At 37.9% G+C, this 23,506-nt stretch overlaps 1 protein-coding gene across 2 annotated transcripts in view; it reads left to right on the top strand.

Moving 5' to 3' along the window:
- Window positions 1–23,506, top strand: part of ZDHHC16 (zinc finger DHHC-type palmitoyltransferase 16) — a 45,122-nt gene that overhangs the window by 13,749 nt on the left and 7,867 nt on the right. The window contains exons 3-9 of one of the 2 annotated variants that reach the window (XM_053692574.1): window positions 1,542–1,736; window positions 4,284–4,372; window positions 5,323–5,351; window positions 9,248–9,381; window positions 9,812–9,859; window positions 10,762–10,847; window positions 12,257–12,380. In XM_053692574.1, coding sequence (XP_053548549.1) covers window positions 1,542–1,736; window positions 4,284–4,372; window positions 5,323–5,351; window positions 9,248–9,381; window positions 9,812–9,859; window positions 10,762–10,847; window positions 12,257–12,380 — 705 coding nt within the window. The remainder of the gene's footprint in view (window positions 1–1,541; window positions 1,737–4,283; window positions 4,373–5,322; window positions 5,352–9,247; window positions 9,382–9,811; window positions 9,860–10,761; window positions 10,848–12,256; window positions 12,381–23,506) is intronic. The other variant, XM_053692575.1, reaches the window with a different exon arrangement.

Below are 23,506 nucleotides of genomic sequence, written 5' to 3'. Positions count from 1 at the left end.
TTGTGGGCTTTTAAGAATGAAGCTTCAGTTGATCAGATTTGCAAAGTGGCAACTTGGTCCTCTTTGCATACATTTACTAAATTCTACCGTTTTGATGTATTTGCTTCTTCGGAAGCAGTTTTTGGTAGAAAAGTTCTTCAGGCAGCTGTTTCAGTTTGATTCTTCTGCTTTTGATTTAAGTTATTTTCATTTTGAAAGAAAAAAACTTATTTTTTTGGGTTGTGGATTAATTTTTTCAGAGGAATATGGCTGTTTTTATTTTTATTCCCTCCCTCTCTAGTGACTCTTGAGTGGAAGATCCCCAACTTGAGTATTGATATCCCATATGTCACTAGCTCATGGACTCTTGCCAATTACATGAAAGAAAACATAATGTATGTAAGAACTTACCTGATAAATTCATTTATTTCATATTGGCAAGAGTCCATGAGGCCCACCCTTTTTATGGTGGTTATGATTTTTTTGTATAAAGCACAATTATTTCCAAATTTCTTTTGTTGATGCTTTTTACTCCTTTCTTTATCACCCCACTGCTTGGCTATTCGTTGAACTGAATTGAGGGTGTGGTGAGGGGTGTATTTATAGGCATTTTGAGGTTTGGGAAACTTTGCCCCTTCTGGTAGGATTGTATATCCCATATGTCACTAGCTCATGGACTCTTGCCAATATGAAAGAAATTAATTTATCAGGTAAGTTCTTACATAACTTATGTTTTTTCTCTTTTCATAATTGTGTAGCAAGAAGGATGGTACAGCCAATGGGAATATTACCTGCCTACACTATTGCAGAACAAATTTGTATGTGCACTTTTCATATTTAAGTTCTTGATTCTATAGAATGGGCACTGGAGCTCTCATTTAGATGTCCATGGGCTTCCCACTAGCTGTACCGCCCGCTGTGTCACGCAAGGAAAAACACAGATTTATGGAAGTGACCAGCTTCAAGTATGAAAAATTTAAATCGTAATCAAAAATAACTGCATTTAAAATAACTTATTTCAGCTTCAGTATTAGTCTTTCAAACATGTGTTTAATACTATGACATTTCGTAAAGTTTACAATAACGTTAAAGGGACATAACCATGTAAAAATTACATAAACTAAGCAGTTAAACACATACGTAAAATGCTGCTGACCTTGCTGATAATAGCTGTATGCTGCTTGCACGTGTGGCAAAGTGTTGCGGCTCCTGAGCTTGAGATTGAAAGGTTTAACCACACAATTGACAGCAAAATTGTTATAACAAATTAGAGCATTTTATTTTTAATCTCAGTAATCATTGGTTGTCTATATATTTTTTTTATTTCCCTCTTCTCATGTCTAATAATCTAGTCAGGCCAGCCTAAGTGATGTATGCAAGGATCAGATCTAAAATTAGTATAATATAGTGGTAGTAATATACAATACGTTTGCACAATCTAAATATGAGTACCTAGAAATAACTCTCATATGTTTATATTATTTTTCTTTCTTTTGTCAGGATGTGTTTTAACTCTAAAGTTGCAATGCCATGCTCTAACAGAAAATTCTGTTTATTTGTAGGTGTTTGTAGGTCTGGTGATTGTGCTGACGAGCTCTATAGTACTAATTGTGTATATCTGCGTACTCCCCCTCATAGTGCAGACCTATTCTACTGCCTGGATATGTTGGCACTTAACCTATGGCCACTGGAATCTCATTATGATTGTGTTTCATTATTACAAGGCAATTACAACACCACCCGGGTACCCACCAAAGGTACTTTTGTTTTATGCACTGTAGTAAATGTTTGTAGAAAGAAACGTTTTATTATTTTCATGTGCTAAATGTCAAGTTTTGGATAGTGAAAAGTTCACATTATTGAGCAAAAACATTTTGCAGACATTGAATGTTGAAATAACTATAGACATTGAAGATAGTCCTATAAATATTATGTTTGTTAGCTTTTGTTTATAAAACTAGGTGATAAGCCTGCCCAGAGGGAAGTCTATGTTTAAAAAATACAACCCCCCAAGATTAAGTTACAAAAAATAAAAAAAGTAAAATTACAGAAAAAAATAAACAAAGCAATCCAAAATAAAAAAATTAAACCTAAATTAATACCTCTATAAAATAAAAAAATATCCCCCAAAATAACCCCCCCCCCTAATCTAATAGTAAACTACCAGTAGCCCTTAAAAGGGCCTTTTGTAGGGCATTGCCCTAAGTTCAACTCTTTTACCTCTAAACAAAATTCCCCTTAATAGTAAACCCCCCCCCAAAAAAAAAAGGGGATTCAGCTAGTTTTCAATTGCCCAAAAAACCCTAATCTAAAAAAAAAAAACTTTCACATCAGCCAATAGGATGAGAGCTGAAATCTTATTGTCAGCCAATAGGAATGCAAGATACCCCAATAAATATGGGGTACCTTGCATTCAATCTTCAGTGTGCGACGGATGATCGCATGAAGAGGAGCCTCCATGCTGCCGAGGAGCGCCGTCGCCGAGGATAGCCACATCTGGGAAGACTGCTCCGCACCGCCTTCGCTGTGGATGAAAATAGAAGATGATGGACCTGCCTGGAAGAAGACCTTCTCTGCCAGACTTCATGAGCCATGAGTACCTATTCGGGGCTTTGTGTTAGGCTTTTTTTTTTTGGGGGGGGTGTTTAGATTAGGGTTTTTTGGGCAATTGGAAAAAAAAGCTGACTGCCCTTTTAAGGGCAATGCCCATACAAATGCCCCTTTAGGGGCAATGGGTTGTTTTTTACGTTTTTTAGTGTTAGTTTTTTGGGGGGGGGGGGAGTTTGGTGGGTGGGGGGTTTTACTGTTAGAGGAGGACTTATTTTATTTTTTTTAATGCAAAAAAGCTGTTTAACTTCGGACAATGCCCTACAAAAAGCGCTTTTAAGGGGGTGTTATTTTGGGGGGGCTTTTTTATTTTCATAAGGATTAGTTTTTATTTTGGATAATGTGGTTTATTATTTTCTGTAATGTTAGCCTTTTTTATTATGTACATTTAGATTAATTTAATGTTTTTTTGTTGTTTTTTTTTTTTTAAAGTACTGTTAGGATTTTTTATTTTCATTGTAATTTAGTATTTTATGTAATTAAGGGGTTAATTTAGGGGGTGGTAGGTTAGGGGTCTTAGACATTAAATTAGTTATTTGCGTTGTGGGGGTTGGCGGTTTAGGAGTTAATGTTTAATGAAGTTTATTGCGTTGGTGGTGGATGGTGGGTTAGGGGATAATAAATTATTTAATTTGCGATGTGGGGGAATGGCGGATTAGGGGTTAATAGATGTATTGGGTAGTTTGCGATGTTGGGGTTCGCGGATTTAGGGGTTAATAATTTTATTATGTAGTTTTTTGTTTTTTTATTAATACTTCGTATAGGTGGCTAGGTGTGTTTTTTTTTTTTTTTTTTTTTTTTATTCAGACAGTTTTTTTTTTTTTTTTTTTTTGTAATGCTCCGTTTGCCTTCGCTGCATCCCAGTGGATGGGCTGCGCACACAACCAGCATTCCTTTGAGGATGCGTGCGCAACTGGCGACGTCGACTGACGCTTTACAAACGCGATTATAGTATAGATGAGGCATATGCAGGTGTGTTTCTGTATTTGTAGGCAGATCATAAATGTTGTTGCGCACACAGTAGCTTGGGGACATAATACTGATATTAACTTGCAGCCAAAGTAGTTCTGGTGTTCACTGTCTGATCAGCAAGGCAATTTAGCGCATGTCTTTTTTTTTTTTTTATGTTTTTATTTTACACATGCATTTGATGATAGCTTACTTATTCTAGTGAGTACTGTACACTCATTTTTACATCATTTACACATGTACGGTTTTAGTACACTGTATTAAAGTAGTTTAATAACCATAGTTACACAAATGATGACCAAATCTTTTGTTTTTCTGTTCTAGTTTGCAGTATAGATAAATTATCTTACAATCCTTTTAATCTGCCTTCTCTTAAATCCGAACAGGCTGTTCCCTTGGTAAATACTATATTTACTCCTATTTTTTTATTTTTTATGTAGTGATTTCCAAAATATAATTTTGTTTGTATTGCATGTGCGCTAATTTTTATACAAAATAGTAGACCCGTATACTGCAGCCTTTTTAAGTTTTTTTTTTTAGGTAATGCATGTTTTTGCTAAATGTTATAGATATACCTCCTTTTCGGTTTTGCTATAATTTTGTGCTCAACATAGCTTATTGATTCTAGTAAATGATGCAGTATATTTAGCTGCTTTTTGCAGAGATCTAATACTTTAGTGTAGTCATGTATTCTGCTGAATCACTAAGCTGGTGTTTGTTTTTTGCAGGCTCAGACCGACATCCCTTCTGTCGCTATTTGTAGAAAGTGTATAGCACCTAAACCTGCTCGGACGCATCACTGTAGTATCTGTGGCAGGTGAGTTAAAAAGTGTAAACTACCTAAATTCTTCCACTGTTATAGCAACTGTTAGTTTATGTTTGCAAATAAATAAATTACTTGCCATTTGTGGGACTGAGATCCGTCACAATTCTTGCATTTTGCTGTAGATCTGTATGATACTTTTCAGAATCTTTTCATTTTCTTTTTTTCCATATTAGTTAGCTAGGGTTAAAGATAAGCACTCTCTCAGGAATGAACAACAGCTCAATAGCTTGTTCTATTGCTATTTACCACCTGGGAGCAGCCTCTTTTAGCCCAATAATGGTTTTCACAGAGAAGAACTTTCTTAACATATATCAGCCAGTCCAGCCTAGCCCTGAAATACCAGGCAATGCCTCTCTGAACAAGGAACATGGCAAACCCAAACAATTGTTTTGGCCTTCATTGGGCCTTGTCAGTAAGGTTATAGTTAACATCATGAATACAACCCAGGCAATATATTGCACTCCTCCAAGGCAGTGTTTCTCAATTCCAGTCTTTGAGACCCTTAACTGGCCAGAATGTCAGGATATCTGAACTAGAGCACAGGTAAAACAAGAATCTGATCAGTAACCATGGTTACTAACCTGCTCTCACCCATCAGCTGATTATTTCGCCTTTTGCTCTAGTTCAGATATCATGAAAATCTGGCCGATTAGGGGGGCTTAAATACTAGAACTGAGAAACTCTGCCTTAAGGGGTTAAGGGAAGGACATTTGTTTTGTCAACTTGGATGTTTTTACTTTGTGTTCATATCAACAACTACATTTTTACTTCCTTAATATTGTATCTTCTTTTATGCTGAAAACCACTGTATACTGCAAGAAAATTCATGATGCAGATTCAGCCTCAACTGGTTAGAATTGAGGTTTTGCCATTAATACATTTTACTATACATTGTTTATTTGTTTTTCATTTGTGTAACCTCCTATATCTTCTTTCCACAGGTGTATACTGAAAATGGACCATCATTGTCGTATCCTTTTGTTCTAGTATTTTATTTTTGATTATTCCATTTCTGTTCTCTTTTTTTTGTTGCATTGAAACATAATTAGTGACAACAATTAAAATTTCACAAGCGCATTTTCAGCCTGTAATGGCATTGGTAATAAAATTCCCACATGGCCCCATAACACCACTTTTTAGCACTGTACGTTGCCTGTCATTCTCCTTTGAATGGGATAAATAGCGCATCGCTCTCACCAGCAGTGAGACAGAGCTATAGCCCAACATCTCCAGGAGTGAGGCATGTTGTAACCCACGTTATTAGAGGGCCAAAATGTACATCTGTGCTGTTAATGGGTTAATCTTTTTAAAAAGAAAACAAAAACTCTGCAGCCAATTGTGTCAATAACCGTATAACTGTCTTTGGCCTACTGAATCTCTCTTGTTTTAGGCTGGTCTCAACGATGGCTCCGGCGGAAGTGTGTAGGTGTGTCCCTGCTTTAGCACAATTTTTTTTTCCCCCGACTTTCCACCTGTCTGCTATGCAAATCACGTGATTGATACCTAGTGGGTTACAGATCATCTTAACCTATTGGCACAGCTTAGCGGGAACTGAAGTTATTCCCATTGGCGGGACATTGCCTCCTGACTGCATGTGTAGTCTCCTCAATTGGCTCGTGACTGCACAGTCAGTCTGACTCGCAGAGCGCTGAGGGCAGCAGCTTAAACTCTGAGCTGAAGTCAGTGTTTTTTTGTGATTTTTTTTAAGCTAGCTCCCAGTAGTGCATTGCTGCTCCTGCTCTTGATATATGGATAGGAAGTGGAAGCTTAAAAATGCTTGATGATGAAATGCGAGTGTCTTAATCTAATACTACACTAAATATTCAGAAACTGTGTTCATCCTATCAACTTCATTCATCCCATTAAAATAGTAAGTAGCTATTGGTGTTATTAAACTTTTTTTTAATTCTTGCACATACTTACTGTTACTTGTAAATACATTTTGTTATTATATATTTGATGTATGTGTCCGTATCTCTTAAAACAAAACAAAATTATGTGAGTCTAAAAAGTGTGTCACCAACATGAAAAGTTTGGAAAGCTCTGCCTTATTAGATCCCTGTATAGAGCTTCAATATTTTATTTATTCTCATAAACAAATGAATTCGGAAATGGAGACTTTACTATGCAAGCATAGTCTATTGGAAAAAAAAGAATGGCACACGTCTAATCTTCTCCTAATTTCTTGGCAATCCCCTACAGACTTCATGGGCACACTAACTGGGGAAAAACATAACTCAAATTTTTCAGAAATGGTCTTATGCCTGTTGGTGTGGTGTTCACGTGGAGAACTAGAGTCTAAAAGAGCCAATGGTAAATATCAGTCTAGCACAGTGATGGCGAACCTTGGCACGCCAGGTGTTTCAGAACTACAATTTTCATGATGCTCAACTGGACTGCAGAGTCTCTAAGCATCATGGGAAATGTAGTTATGAAAAACCTGTAGTGCCAAGGTTTGCCATCACTGGTCTAGAACAATCTTGGATGGTGCTCGCTATGTTGGAACACTGCCAACAACCTACAATGAATTAAAAAAGGTATCACACATAACAAAAACATTGAATGTTTATTCAGACTCTGACTTGCTCAGGGTCTGAAAGTGCCCCACTTCCTTTTTTATAAAACATTTCTGGTACCCATTGGTTGGAAGACCAGGAAAGAATCCTTTTTGTAAGTATGGGGGGGAATCAAAGAGTCAAGTAGGGAGTCATTAAATGTACCCTTTTTAAACAAAACAACCCCTGGTGTCCAGTGAAACAGGGAGTCAGCATGCCCCATGTGATCACTTGCATTATAAAGGAAATAAGTGACCCTTCATTCAAGAGGGATTAAGCAGTCATGTGCCCCTCTGTCTTGTACTGGTGGAGAAAAAGCATTTCTCCGCCATCATCTCTCTGGTGCACACACAAATAGATCCCAATGTTAGAAACAAAAGAATTAAATTGGTATTGGTCAGAAATCACAAGAAAGCAATGCAAGATCTGCAGTCAAACTCATTAAAGGGACAGTCAACACCAGAATTATTGTTGTTTAAAAAGATAGATAATCCCTTTATTACCCTTTCCCCAGTTTTGCATAACCAACACAGTTATATTAATATATTTTTCCTCTGTAATTACCTTGTATATATGCCTCTGCAAACTGCCCCCTTATTTTAGTTCTTTTGACAGACTTGCATTTTAGCCAATCAGTGCTCACTCCTAGGTCACTTCACGTGCATGAGCTCAATGTTATCTATATGAAAACACATGAACTAATGCCCTCTGGTCAAAATGCATTCAGATTAGAGGCAGTCGTCAAGGTCTAAGAAATTAGCATATGAACCACCTAGGTTTAGCTTTCAACTAAGAATACCAAGAGAACAAAGCAAAATTTGTGATAAACGTAAACTGGGAAGTTGTTTAAAATTACATTACCTATTTAAATCATTAAAGGTTTTTTCCGGACTTGACTGTCCCTTTAAAGATCTAACATAATTTACAATTATTTAACTGTTTCACTGTCTTGCTCTTTTGTTCCATTTGAAAAGGCCCCTTTAAATGGAACTATAAAATATACTATAAAAAAGATAGATAATCCCTTTATTACCCTTTCCCCAGTTTTGCATAACCAACACAGTTATATTAATATATTTTACCTCTGTAATTACCTTGTATCTAAGCCTCTGCAAACTGCCCCCTTATTTTAGTTCTTTTGACAGACTTGCATTTTAGCCAATCAGTGCTCACTCCTAGGTCACTTCACGTGCATGAGCTCAATGTTATCTATATGAAAACACATGAACTAATGCCCTCTGGTCAAAATGCATTCAGATTAGAGGCAGTCGTCAAGGTCTAAGAAATTAGCATATGAACCACCTAGGTTTAGCTTTCAACTAAGAATACCAAGAGAACAAAGCAAAATTTGTGATAAACGTAAACTGGGAAGTTGTTTAAAATTACATTACCTATTTAAATCATTAAAGGTTTTTTCCGGACTTGACTGTCCCTTTAAAGATCTAACATAATTTACAATTATTTAACTGTTTCACTGTCTTGCTCTTTTGTTCCATTTGAAAAGGCCCCTTTAAATGGAACTATAAAATATACTATAAAAAAGATAGATAATCCCTTTATTACCCTTTCCCCAGTTTTGCATAACCAACACAGTTATATTAATATATTTTACCTCTGTAATTACCTTGTATCTAAGCCTCTGCAAACTGCCCCCTTATTTTAGTTCTTTTGACAGACTTGCATTTTAGCCAATCAGTGCTCACTCCTAGGTCACTTCACGTGCATGAGCTCAATGTTATCTATATGAAAACACATGAACTAATGCCCTCTGGTCAAAATGCATTCAGATTAGAGGCAGTCGTCAAGGTCTAAGAAATTAGCATATGAACCACCTAGGTTTAGCTTTCAACTAAGAATACCAAGAGAACAAAGCAAAATTTGTGATAAAAGTAAACTGGGAAGTTGTTTAAAATTACATTACCTATTTAAATCATTAAAGGTTTTTTTCGGACTTGACTGTCCCTTTAAAGATCTAACATAATTTACAATTATTTAACTGTTTCACTGTCTTGCTCTTTTGTTCCATTTGAAAAGGCCCCTTTAAATGGAACTATAAAATATACTATAAAAAAAAAGTTAAGACAAACATTGGCAAAAACAATTGAGGTTTTGTAATATGTTCTTATCAGAGCCAGGAGGAGTTAGTTTTTGTATGAGTTATGCTAATTGGCTGTAATTATTGAGTGATTTTGGTGCATTCACAGCCATGAATTACTTCAGGCTGTTTTTAAAATGAGCAACACAAACCCTCCCCTCTGGGGTTCGTCAGTATTTTGGACATTTTTAATTAGTCTTTAACCATCCTTCAAAGCCTGGCTGAACAACTGCGTGGGTCATTACAACCATCGTTATTTTCTCTCCTTCTGCCTTTTCATGACTATGGGGTGCATCTACTGTAGCGTCAGTAGCCGTGTGATGTTCCAGGAAGCCTATGCATCTATTGAGGTAGGAAACTTATTTTCTTTGTATCATTGTCTTCCCTCTTTGGAAAACTTTTTTTTATAAATATATTATTTATGTATGTGTGTTAGATTATCACTGTTCTACAATTATGGTCAATTTGTGCATATAGGATGTATAGTTAGTGCATTTAACCAATGGATCTGATAAAGTACAATGTGTATAATTCAGAACTATATATCACCTGTAGATAGACAGCATAAGACAATTTCCAAGTACACTAAAGACAGGCAGGGTAGATGTGCTCTTGAGTAGCCAATATTTGTACAGTTCCTGTAAAGCATTAACTGTCAGGTTGATTGGTAACAGTCGTTTTAAGCTTAGAATCTGGTATTTCAGTTATATTGTGCCCTCCCCAACTAGGATAGTGTTTTGCCTTGGAAGGTAATTATGGTCATATCTTCCCTCTTACTAGAAAATGAAGCACCAAGAGAAGGAGATACTTCAGTTTGCAGCCAATGAGGTGGGATATCCAGAAGTGTTTTAGAACCTGTGTGTGAGATCAAAGATTCAAACCTCTTGTGAGCATTTTAATTTCTAAGTTCCTATTACCTGCTGAGAGGAGAACGATTTAGAAAGGTCTAAGCTGCTTTTCAGTGACATGAAGTTCCTAAACAACTTCTGTGTGGCATGGTTTGCTACTTGATCCTTCTTAGGGATGGCTGGTCGCTTTCTTGAGTTATGTGTATATTAATCTATTTTGTTCTTTATTAAAAGACGGGACCTGCTTTGATCTGCACAAATGGTGGCTTTCGTGATCAATACTAGTATCTCAAAACCTGGTGTTCTATAATAACTATTTCAAAATATTGAGGGACATTGGTTACTCTACTTTAAAAAGACAAAGTCTCACTTTTAAGCATGTTTTTTTTTTTTTAATAATTTAAAACAAATTAACCCATAAGTGACTGTTCATGTCTCTAATCTGAACTCTTTTTATTACCTATTAACCACTTACCCCTCTCCTCACGGGCTGGCGGCTGCCCAAAATCATTTGCCTTTTTTTTACGTGCCACACAGTCTTTGAATCTGCCGGTTTGTTTCTTAAGTTTTTTTTTTCTCTCTCTAAGCAGAGGAGTCTGAGCACGTTCTGCTATTCTACAGTAGCATGTGCAGTAGCTTCTATGAAGAAATATGTAAAACAAAATAAAAAATATTTGTCACAAGTAAAGATTTATTTTTTTCTGGTAACCATAGTAGTTACACATTTTAGAAAGTTGCTGTAACAGCTCAAGAAATAATATTCTGTTCTCCTATTTAAGTAAATGGAGCTTACTCAGATTCGTATTTGTAAAAGTTCTAGAAAAATAAAATATAATACACATAAATGTGTCCATCATTGCTGAGATTTTTTTTTTCTTTTAGACCTACAACCAAACTCCGCCTCCTGCGTTTTCCTTTAGGGAGAGAGCGTTTAACAAGAGCATAATTTACCTCTGGGTTCTTTGTAGGTAAGTTAAAGGGCCATTAAAGTCAAAATATGTAATGTGTGAAGTGTTTTTTTTAGTTTTCAAATTATAACATTATTGCAATATAAAATCATTATTTATTTTGCTGTGAAATACACTTAAAACAGCTCTTGTTCCACTTTCTACTAGCGAGGCTTGGGCTTTACCTGGAACATTTTGTTTAATAATACATATTGACGCAGTCATTGTTAAAGCTTGTTAACGGGATATGATACTCCAAAATGTTTCTCTGTATTGTTTAATAGAGGTTTTTTGTTTTTTTAAACAATGGATATTCCTATGCTGAATAAATTAACTATTGCTGTGATTTGTTGCAGGATTAAATTGTACACAATTATTTACTTCCTATTACACCGTAAATTTAAACAGCTTTTACTTAAAGGGACAGAAAGGTGCATGGGTACATTTAAATAGAAGCATTTTTGCACCGTACTTCCATTAGCAAAAATAATTCTAGTAAAAGTTTTTTATTACTGTTTAAACAGCATGTATACTTATGCTCAGTATGACTAAGGGCATCAGGATTCAACCAATACCTGCTCAGAGAGCTGGCGGTACTGTGTATTGTATCATACAAGGTGCTGCTTACTCTCTGAGAAGGGCACTCACAGCATATGTGTGTATCTTGATGAAAACAACTAATGGCTTTTACTAGAAGATTTGTTTTTCTAATTAAATTGCACCTATGCAGATTTCAGTTTTTCACTTTATCTGTTTAATTTATACTCAAAAAATATTATCATTTTTAATTGCTGCTGTTTCGTGTATACAATAGAGAAAAAGTCATTTTATTATTTTGCAAAAAGAGAATAAATAAAATAAGATTCATGAGTTTTCTTCATGCTTTGTAAATAGGTAATGTTTTTTTATTTTGTCCTAATGGTTAAAGGGACACTGAACCCAAATTTTTTTATTTCATGATTCAGAAAGAGCATGCAATTTTAAGCAACTTTGTAATTTACTCCTATTATCAATTTTTCTTCGTTCTCTTGCTATCTTTATTTGAAAAAGGCATCTAAGCTTTTTTTTTTTTTGGTTCAGGTCTCTGAACAGCACTCTTTTATTGGTGAATGAATTTATCCACCAATCAGCAAGAACAACCCAGGTTGTTCACCAAAAATGGGCCGGCATCTAAACTTACATTCTTGCATTTCAAATAAAGATACCAAGAGAATGAAGAAAATTTGATAATAGGGGTAAATTAGAAAGTTGCTTAAAATTGCATCCTCTATCTGAATCACAAAAGAAAAAAATTGGGTTCAGTGTCCCTTTAAGTTTTTAATGTTTCTCCTCTGCTATAGTTTTGTTAAAGATTGGAGTTTTTTTTTAATGAACATGTTTCAGGGGTAGAACAGTGTAAATCCTTTTACTGACTTGAACTGATTTTTTAGCTCTGTAGCACTGGCACTTGGTGCCCTCACCCTGTGGCATGTCATGCTGATTACACGAGGCGAGACCAGTATAGAGAGACACATAAACAAGAAGGAGAGGAAAAGGTTACAAGCAACAGGAAAGGTAACAACTGAACTCTCCAGAAATGGACCATTTGAGACTGTCTTAGATCTTGACTTTTGTTGCACTGACTCTGTTTTTAGAATTTACCAAAAATGTAAACCGTTTTTTACACTATAAGGTCAGTTGAGATGTTTTTTTCTTTCTCACGCTTATAACTTAGTATTCAGGTACTGCTGGGATATACTGCCTAGTGCCTTCTAGGACTAGGACACCTTCCAAAAGTCTTCAGAGTGCCTCCACCTACTACATATGACCCTGCTCTGTTGACTGGAGCTCCTTTTCAGCAAGTTTTTTGTTTTTAATGGAGGAGTTTGACCTTTACTCCTGTGTTAGCGTTAGGTGAGAATTATTGGTACTCTAGATATGGAGGTTTTTGTACATGAAGGGATCTTCTGGGGATAAATTAGAGGAATTGATGGCCACCCTGCTTCAGCACATCCTTGAAGAATCAGGCAAGCAGCTTTGGCAGGAGCGAAAACGGGTGTTCTTTTCTCTATCCATGAATAGTGTGGGAATATTGTGAGCCACAGTCAAAACATTCTGGCCTGAATTGGAACAAAATGCTGTAAAACATAAATTGCTTATGAGGTGTTTAGGTTTCTTCACGTTTAGCTCATTTACAATGTAAGATCGCTCTCCATTTTCAGGTCTAGACTGAAAAAACATAATTTATGTAAAAACTTACCTGATAAATTAATTTCTTTCATATTAGCAAGAGTCCATGAGCTAGTGACGTATGGGATATACATTCCTACCAGGAGGGGCAAAGTTTCCCAAACCTCAAAATGCCTATAAATACACCCCTCACCACACCCACAAATCAGTTTAACGAATAGCCAAGAAGTGGGGTGATAAGAAAAAAGTGTGAAGCATAAATATAAGGAATTGGAATAATTGTGCTTTATACAAAAAAAATCATAACCACCACAAAAAAGGGTGGGCCTCATGGACTCTTGCTAATATGAAAGAAATGAATTTATCAGGTAAGTTCTTACATAAATTATGTTTTCTTTCATGTAATTAGCAAGAGTCCATGAGCTAGTGACGTATGGGATAATGACTACCCAAGATGTGGATCTTCCACGCAAGAGTCACTAGAGAGGGAGGGATAAAATAAAGACAGCCAATTCCGCTGAAAAAAATCCACACCCAAAAATAAAGTTTAAATCTTATAATGAAAAAAACTGAAATTATAAGCAGAAGAATCAAACTGAAACAGCTGCCTGAAGTACTTTTCTACCAAAGACTGCTTCTGAAGAAGAAAACACATCAAAATGGTAGAATTTATTAAAAGTATGCAAAGAAGACCAAGTTGCTGCTTTGCAAATCTGATCAACCGAAGCTTCATTCCTAAACGCCCAGGAAGTAGAAACTGACCTAGTAGAATGAGCTGTAATCCTTTGAGGCGGAGTTTTACCCGACTCGACATAAGCAAGATGAATTAAAGATTTCAACCAAGATGCCAAAGAAATGGCAGAGGCCTTCTGACCTTTCCTAGAACCGGAAAAGATAACAAATAGACTAGAAGTCTTTCGGAAATTCTTAGTAGCTTCAACATAATATTTCAAAGCTCTAACTACATCCAAAGAATGCAATGATCTCTCCTTAGAATTCTTAGGATTAGGACACAATGAAGGAACCACAATTTCTCTACTAATGTTGTTAGAATTCACAACCTTAGGTAAAAATTGAAAAGAAGTTCGCAACACTGCCTTATCCTGATGAAAAATCAGAAAAGGAGACTCACAAGAAAGAGCAGATAATTCAGAAACTCTTCTAGCAGAAGAGATGGCAAAAAGAAACAAAACTTTCCAAGAAAGTAATTTAATGTCTAATGAATGCATAGGTTCAAACGGAGGAGCTTGAAGAGCCCCCAGAACCAAATTCAAACTCCAAGGAGGAGAAATTGACTTAATGACAGGCTTTATACGAACCAAAGCTTGCACAAAACAATGAATATCAGGAAGATTAGCAATCTTTCTGTGAAAAAGAGCAGAGATTTGTCCTTTCAAGGAACTTGCAGACAAACCTTTATCCAAACCATCCTGAAGAAACTGTAGAATTCTCGGAATACTAAAAGAATGCCAGGAAAATTGATGAGAAAGACACCAAGAAATGTAAGTCTTCCAAACTCTATAATATATCTTTCTAGATACAGATTTACGAGCCTGTAACATAGTACTAATCACAGAGTCAGAGAAACCTCTTTGACTAAGAATCAAGCGTTCAATCTCCATACCTTTAAATTTAAGGATTTGAGATCCTGATGGAAAAAAGGACCTTGTGACAGAAGGTCTGGTCTTAACGGCAGAGTCCATGGTTGGCAAGAGGCCATCCGGACAGGATCCGCATACCAAAACCTGTGAGGCCATGCTGGAGCCACCAGCAGAACAAACGAGCATTCCTTCAGAATCTTGGAGATTACTCTTGGAAGAAGAACTAGAGGCGGAAAGATATAGGCAGGATGATACTTCCAAGGAAGTGACAATGCATCCACTGCTTCCACCTGAGGATCCCTGGATCTGGACAGATACCTGGGAAGTTTCTTGTTTAGAAGAGAAGCCATCAGATCTATTTCTGGAAGTCCCCACATTTGAACAATCTGAAGAAATACCTCTGGGTGAAGAGACCATTCGCCCGGATGTAACGTTTGGTGACTGAGATAATCCGCTTCCCAATTGTCTATACCTGGGATATGAACCGAAGAAATTAGACAGGAGCTGGATTCCGCCCATACCAGTATTCAAGATACTTCTTTCATAGCTAGAGGACTGTGAGTCCCTCCTTGATGATTGATGTATGCCACAGTTGTGACATTGTCGGTCTGAAAACAAATGAACGATTCTCTCTTTAGAAGAGGCCATGACTGAAGAGCTCTGAAAATTGCACGGAGTTCCAAAATATTGATCGGTAATCTCACCTCCTGAGATTCCCAAACCCCTTGTGCTGTCAGAGACCCCCACACAGCTCCCCAACCTGTCAGACTTGCATCTGTTGAAATTACAGTCCAGGTTGGAAGAACAAAAGAAGCCCCCTGAACTAAACGATGGTGATCTGTCCACCACGTCAGAGAGTGTCGTACAATCGGTTTTAAAGATATTAATTGAGATATCTTTGTGTAATCCCTGCACCACTGGTTCAGCATACAGAGCTGAAGAGGTCGCATGTGAAAACGAGCAAAGGGGATCGCGTCCGATGCAGCAGTCATAAGACCTAGAATTTCCATGCATAAGGCTACTGAAGGGAATGATTGTGACTGAAGGTTTCGACAAGCTGAGATCAATTTCAGACGTCTCTTGTCTGTCAGAGACAGAGTCATGGACACTGAATCTATCTGGAAACCTAAAAAGGTTACCTTTGTCTGAGGAATCAATGAACTTTTTGGTAAATTGATCCTCCAACCATGATCTTGAAGAAACAACACAAGTCGATTCGTATGAGATTCTGCTAAATGTGAAGACTGAGCAAGTACCAAGATATCGTCCAAATAAGGAAATACCACAATACCCTGTTCTCTGATTACAGACAGAAGGGCACCGAGAACCTTTGTAAAAATTTTTGGAGCTGTTGCTAGGCCAAACGGTAGAGCCACAAACTGGTAATGCTTGTCTAGGAAAGAGAATCTCAGAAACTGATAGTGATGTGGATGAATCGGAATATGCAGATATGCATCCTGTAAATCTATTGTGGACATATAATGCCCTTGTTGAACAAAAGGCAGGATAGTCCTTACATAACGATTCAATATTTTTAGATCCAGAACTGGTCTGAAGGAATTCTCCTTCTTTGGTACAATGAAGAGATTTGAATAAAACCCCAGCCCCTGTTCCAGAACTGGAACTGGCATAATTACTCCAGCCAACTCTAGATCTGAAACACATTTCAGAAATGCTCGAGCCTTCGCTGGGTTTACTGGAACACGGGAAAGAAAAAATCTCTTTGCAGGAGGCCTTATCTTGAAGCCAAGATTGTGAATGGAATTGATCCAAATTTCTTTGAAAAAACGTAATCTGCCCCCTACCAGCTGAGCTGGAATGAGGGCCGCACCTTCATGTGGACTTAGGAGCTGGCTTTGGTTTTCTAAAAGGCTTGGATTTATTCCAGACTGGAGATGGTTTCCAAACTGATACCGCTCCTGTGGATGAAGGATCAGGCTTTTGTTCCTTATTGTGACGAAAGGAACGAAAACGATTATTAGACCTAAATTTACCTTTAGATTTTTTATCCTGTGGTAAAAAAGTTCCTTTCCCTCCAGTAACAGTTGAGATAATAGAATCCAACTGAGAACCAAATAATTTATTACCCTGGAAAGAAAGGGAAAGCAAAGTAGACTTAGAAGACATATCAGCATTCCAAGTTTTAAGCCATAAAGCTCTTCTAGCTAAAATAGCTAGAGACATATACCTGACATCAACTCTAATGATATCAAAGATGGCATCACAAATAAAATTATTAGCATGTTGAAGAAGATTAATAATGCTATGAGAATTATGATCTGTTACTTGTTGCGCTAGAGCTTCTAACCAAAAAGTTGAAGCTGCAGCAACATCCGCTAAAGATATAGCAGGTCTAAGAAGATTACCTGAACACAAGTAAGCTTTTCTTAGAAAGGATTCAATTTTCCTATCTAAAGGATCCTTAAAGGAAGTACTATCTGCCGTAGGAATAGTAGTACGCTTAGCAAGAGTAGAGACAGCCCCATCAACCTTAGGGATTTTGTCCCAAAACTCTAATCTGTCAGATGGCACAGGATATAATTGCTTAAAACGTTTAGAAGGAGTAAATGAATTACCCAAATTATTCCATTCCCTGGAAATTACTTCAGAAATAGCATCAGGGACAGGAAAAACTTCTGGAATAACTACAGGAGATTTAAAAACCTTATTTAAACGTTTAGATTTAGTATCAAGAGGACCAGAATCCTCTATTTCTAATGCAATTAAGACTTCTTTAAGTAAAGAACGAATAAATTCCATTTTAAATAAATATGAAGATTTATCAGCATCAACCTCTGAGACAGAATCCTCTGAACCAGAAGAACCATTATCAGAATCAGAATGATGATGTTCATTTAAAAATTCATCTGAAAAATGAGAAGTTTTAAAAGACCTTTTACGTTTACTAGAAGGAGGAATAACAGACATAGCCTTCTTAATGGATTTAGAAACAAAATCTCTTATGTTAACAGGAACACTCTGAGTATTAGATGTTGACGGAACAGCAACAGGTAATGTAACATTACTAAAGGAAATATTATCTGCATTAACAAGTTTGTCATGACATTCAGTACAAACAACAGCTGGAGGAACAGATACCACAAGTTTACAGCAGATACACTTAACTTTGGTAGATCCAGCACCAGGCAGCGATTTTCCAGAAGTATCTTCTGACTCAGTGTCAATGTGGGACATCTTGCAATATGTAATAGAAAAAACAACATATAAAGCAAAATTGATCAAATTCCTTAAATGAGTTTCAGGAATGGGAAAAAATGCCAGTGAACAAGCTTCTAGCAACCAGAAGCAATAAATAATGAGACTTAAATAATGTGGAGACAATAGTGACGCCCATATTTTTTAGCGCCAAAAAAGACGCCCACATTATTTGGCGCCGGAAATAGAAAAAATTCCGCGCCAAGAATGACGCAATAAAATGAAGCATTTTCAGCCCCCGCGAGCCTAACAGCCCACAGGGAAAAGTCAAATTTTAAGGTAAGAAAAAATTGATTATTCATATGCATTATCCCAAATATGAAACTGACTGTCTGAAATAAGGAACGTTGAACATCCTGAGTCAAGGCAAATAAATGTTTGAATACATATATTTAGAACTTTATATAAAAGTGCCCAACCATAGCTTAGAGTGTCACAGAAAATAAGACTTACTTACCCCAGGACACTCATCTACATGTAGTAGAAAGCCAAACCAGTACTGAAACGAGAATCAGTAGAGGAAATGGTATATATGAGTATATCGTCGATCTGAAAAGGGAGGTAAGAGATGAATCTCTACGACCGATAACAGAGAACCTATGAAATAGACCCCGTAGAAGGAGATCATTGAATTCAAATAGGCAATACTCTCCTCACATCCCTCTGACATTCACTGCACGCTGAGAGGAAAACCGGGCTCCAACCTGCTGCGGAGCGCATATCAACGTAGAATCTAGCACAAACTTACTTCACCACCTCCATAGGAGGCAAAGTTTGTAAAACTGATTTGTGGGTGTGGTGAGGGGTGTATTTATAGGCATTTTGAGGTTTGGGAAACTTTGCCCCTCCTGGTAGGAATGTATATCCCATACGTCACTAGCTCATGGACTCTTGCTAATTACATGAAAGAAAGGTGTCTATTCAAAATCATATTTCTGTTTGGAAAATGTATTTTGTATGATTTGCTTGAGCATATGCCTGTAACTTTCAACATGTTTTTCCTTTAACGTGTCTTGGTGTTTCAAAAGTGGTGGTCTTTCTTTCCTCTCTCATAGTAGAAAACTACACCATCTCTTTCTGAAAATATTTAATTTCTGCAACATTCATTTCATCATAATCCCCATAATGATATGGAGCTTTTTATTACTGGGTCTTTTAGAGAAAAACTTGTCCAAAGTACGGGAGAGATTTAATAATTTTTGCTATCACTCAATTTAAACAAAAATAAAGCCTTTGTTTTTATTATTTACTTATGAAAACTATATACTTACCCGATTAAATTATGTTCTTTCTTGGCAGTGAGAGTCCACAAAATCCATTCATAACCTATGGAAAATACTTCACCTGGCCACCAGAAGGAGGCAAAGACACCCCTAACAAAGCATTAAATATCCCTCCCACTTCCCCTACCTTCCCAGTAGCTCAAGCCAAGGAAAAGGAAAAGTAGAGAGACAAAAAAAGGGGTATGGAGCTGCCATAACACTGTCAACACTATACTATTTCAGGGCGGGTTCATGGACTCTCAATGCCAAGAAAGAAAAGAAAATAATTTATCAGGTAAGCATAAATTGTTTTCTTTCTAACGGCAGTGTGAGTCCACAAAATACATTGATAACCTATGGAAAAACAATACTCAAGCTGTGGAGTCCATGAAAAATGTATGGGAGAAAGGTACTGAAGGCAGTGCTTAATACTAGGCACCACCACTTGAAGAAACTTTCTTCCAAAGGATGCCTCAGCTTAGGCAAAAACATCAACTCTGTATAAGTTTTGTGAAAATATGCAATGAGGAGCAAATAACAGTCTTGTATATCTAAGCAACCGGAACCTCATTCTTGAAGGCCCAAGAAGAGACACCGCCCTAGTAGAATGTAGTGAAATCCGAGATGGAGGCTGCTGACCCGCCTCTACATATGCCATGCGAATCAAACTTCTGGGCCAAAAGGATAGGGTAACAGCTGTAGCTTTCTCCTGTAGTGTGATCAGTCCACGGGTCATCATTACTTCTGGGATATTAACTCCTCCCCAACAGGAAGTGCAAGAGGATCACCCAGCAGAGCTGCTATATAGCTCCTCCCCTCTACATCACACCCAGTCATTCTCTTGCACCCAACTAATAGATAGGATGTGTGAGAGGACTGTGGTGATTTTACTTAGTTTTTATAACTTCAATCAAAAGTTTGTTATTTTAAAACAGCACTGGAGTGTGTTGTTCCTTCTCAGGGAGAATTTGAAGAAGAATCTACCTGAGTTTTTTTCTGTATGATTTTAACCGGAGTAGTTAAGATCATGTTGCTGTTCTCGGCCATCTGAGGAGTGAGGTAAACTTCAGATCAGGGGACAGCGGGCAGGTTCACCTGCAAAGAGGTATGTAGCAGCATATTATTTTCTGAGAATGGAATTGACTAGAAAATACTGCAAATACCTATATAAAGTAAGTTCAGCCTTAAATGCAGTGGTAGCAACTGGTATCAGGCTGTCATGTATGTATATTTTCACTTCAGTATTCTGGGGAATGGCATTTCACTGAAATAATACTGTTTACATAAAACTTTAGCCTATTTTGCAGTTAAAACGGCTTGCAGCAGGCTTTTTATGACAAATACATTTATTGATGTTAAACGTTTTTGCTGGCATGTGAAATCGTTTATATTTCTGAGGTACTGGGTGAAAACTTATTTGGGCATTAGTTTTATCCACTTGGCGGGCATTTTGTTTGATTTATGACAGTTTACTGATCTCCCTCACTGTTGTGTGTGAGGGGGAGGGGCTGAATTTGGCGCTTTTACTACGCATCAGAAATTCAGTCACAAGTCTGTTCTTCTTCCCTGCATGATCCGGTTCGTCTCTACAGAGCTCAGGGGTCTTCAAAAGTTATTTTGAGGGAGGTAATCACTCACAGCAGACCTGTGAGATTGTGCTTGACTGTGATAAAAAACGTTACATTCTGTACTTTTTTTCTGCTAATTAAAGGGCTAGTTATCTATTACTAATGGGAGCAATCCTTTGCTAAAATTGTATTTTTACTGAGAAAAGTTTGTTTTTTCATAAAATTATCTGTTTTATTGTACTCAACTGTCATATCCTTCTGTGCTTCTTAAAGGCACAGTGCGTTTTTGCATACTATTTATAAAAGTGAATTGAAAAGTATTTCCAAGTTTGCTGGTTATTTGCTAGTGTGTTAAACATGTCTGACTCAGAGGAATATCTCTGTGCTATATGTGCTAAAGCCAAAGTGGAGCCCAATAGAAATTTATGTACTAATTGTATTGATGCTACTTTAAATAAAAGTCAATCTGTACAAATTGAACAGCTTTCACCAGACAACGAGAGGAAAGTTATGCCGTCTAACTCCCCTCACGTGTCAGTACCTGCATCTCCCGCTCGGGGGGTGCGTGATATTGTAACGCCGGGTACTTCAGGGCGGCCATTACAAATCACATTGCAGGACATGGCTAATGTTATGACTGAGGTTTTGTCAAAATTGCCAGAACTTAGAGGGAAGCGGGACCACTCTGGGGTGAGAACAGAGTGCGCTGATAATACTAGGGCCATGTCAGATACTGGGTCACAGTATGCGGAACATGAGGACGGAGAGCTTCAATCTGCAGGTGACGGTTCTGACCCCATTAGAGTGGATTCAGACATTTCTAATTTTAAGTTTAAGCTTGAAAACCTCCGCGTACTGTTAGGGGAGGTATTAGCGGCTCTGAATGATTGTAACACCGTTGCAATTCCAGAGAAATTATGTAGGCTGGATAGATACTATGCGGTACTGACGTATTTCCTATACCTAAGAGGCTTACAGAGATAATTACTAAGGAGTGGGATAGGCCCGGTGTGCCCTTTTCCCCCCCTCCTGTATTTAGAAAAATGTTTCCAATAGACGCCACCACACGGGACTTATGGCAGACGATCCCTAAGGTGGAGGGAGCGGTTTCGACTCTGGCTAAGCGTACCACTATCCCGGTGGAGGATAGCTGTGCTTTTTCTGATCCAATGGATAAAAAATTAGAAGGTTACCTTAAGAAAATGTTTGTTCAACAAGGTTTTATATTACAACCTCTTGCATGTATTGCGTCTGTCACGGCCGCATCAGCTTTTTGGTCCGAGTCCCTGGAAGAGACTCTTCAAACAAGCTTAAAACAATTAAGCTAGCTAATTCATTTGTTTCAGATGCCGTTGTACATTTAACTAAACTTACGGCTAAGAATTCCGGATTCGCCATTCAGGCACGCAGAGCACTGTGGCTAAAATCATGGTCAGCTGATGTTACTTCTAAATCTAAGTTACTCAACATACCTTTCAAAGGGCAGACCTTATTCGGGCCCGGTTTGAAGGAAATTATCGCTGACATTACAGGAGGTAAAGGCCACGCCCTGCCTCAAGACAGAGCCAAGCCGAAGGCTAGACAGTCTAATTTTCGTTCCTTTCGTAATTTCAAGACAGGAGCAGCATCAACTTCCTCTGCACCAAAACAGGAAGGAGCTGTTGCTCGCTACAGACAAGGCTGGAGACCTAACCAGTCCTTGAACAAGGGCAAGCAGGCCAGAAAACCTGCTGCTGCCCCTAAGACAGCATGAATTGAGGGCCCCCGATCCGGGACCGGATCTAGTGGGGGGCAGACTTTCTCTCTTCGCCCAGGCTTGGGCAAGAGATGTCCAGGATCCCTGGGCGTTAGAGATCATATCTCAGGGATATCTTCTTGACTTCAAATCCTCTCCCCCAAAAGGGAGATTCCATCTGTCAAGGTTGTCAACAAACCAAATAAAGAAAGAGGCGTTTCTACGCTGTGTACAAGATCTTTTATTAATGGGTGTGATCCATCCGGTTCCGCGGTCGGAACACGGACAGGGGTTTTACTCAAATCTGTTTGTGGTTCCCAAGAAAGAAGGAACCTTCAGACCAATCTTGGATTTAAAGATCCTAAACAAATTCCTAAGAGTTCCATCGTTCAAAATGGAAACTATTCGGACAATCCTACCCATGATCCAAAAGGGTCAGTACATGACCACAGTGGATTTAAAGGATGCTTACCTTCACATACCGATTCACAGAGATCATTTCCGGTATCTAAGGTTTGCCTTCCTAGACAGGCATTACCAGTTTGTAGCTCTTCCATTCGGGTTGGCTACGGCTCCAAGAATCTTCACAAAGGTTCTGGGGCCTCTTCTGGCGGTACTAAGACCGCGAGGAATCTCGGTAGCTCCATACCTAGACGACATTCTGATTCAAGCTTTCAAACTGCCAAGTCTCATACAGAGTTTGTACTGGCATTTCTAAGATCGCATGGGTGGAAGGTAAACGAAAAGAAGAGTTCTCTCGTTCCACTCACAACAGTTCCCTTCTTGGGGACTTGTATAGATTCTGTAGAAATGAAGATTTACCTGACAGAAGACAGGTTAACAAAACTTCAAAACGCCTGCCGTGTCCTTCATTCCATTCAACACCCGTCAGTGGCTCAATGTATGGAGGTGATCGGCTTAATGGTAGCGGCAATGGACATAGTCCCCTTTGCACGCCTACACCTCAGACCGCTGCAATTGTGCATGCTAAGTCAGTGGAATGGGGATTACTCAGACTTGTCCCCCACTCTGAATCTGGATCAAGAGACCAGAAATTCGCTTCTGTGGTGGCTTTCTCGGCCACATCTGTCCAAGGGGATGCCATTCAGCAGGCCAAATTGGACAATTG

Source organism: Bombina bombina, chromosome 9 (assembly GCF_027579735.1).
Source record: "Bombina bombina isolate aBomBom1 chromosome 9, aBomBom1.pri, whole genome shotgun sequence".
Taxonomy (NCBI): Eukaryota; Metazoa; Chordata; class Amphibia; order Anura; family Bombinatoridae; genus Bombina; species Bombina bombina.
This window is presented reverse-complemented; position numbering and strand designations above follow the sequence as displayed.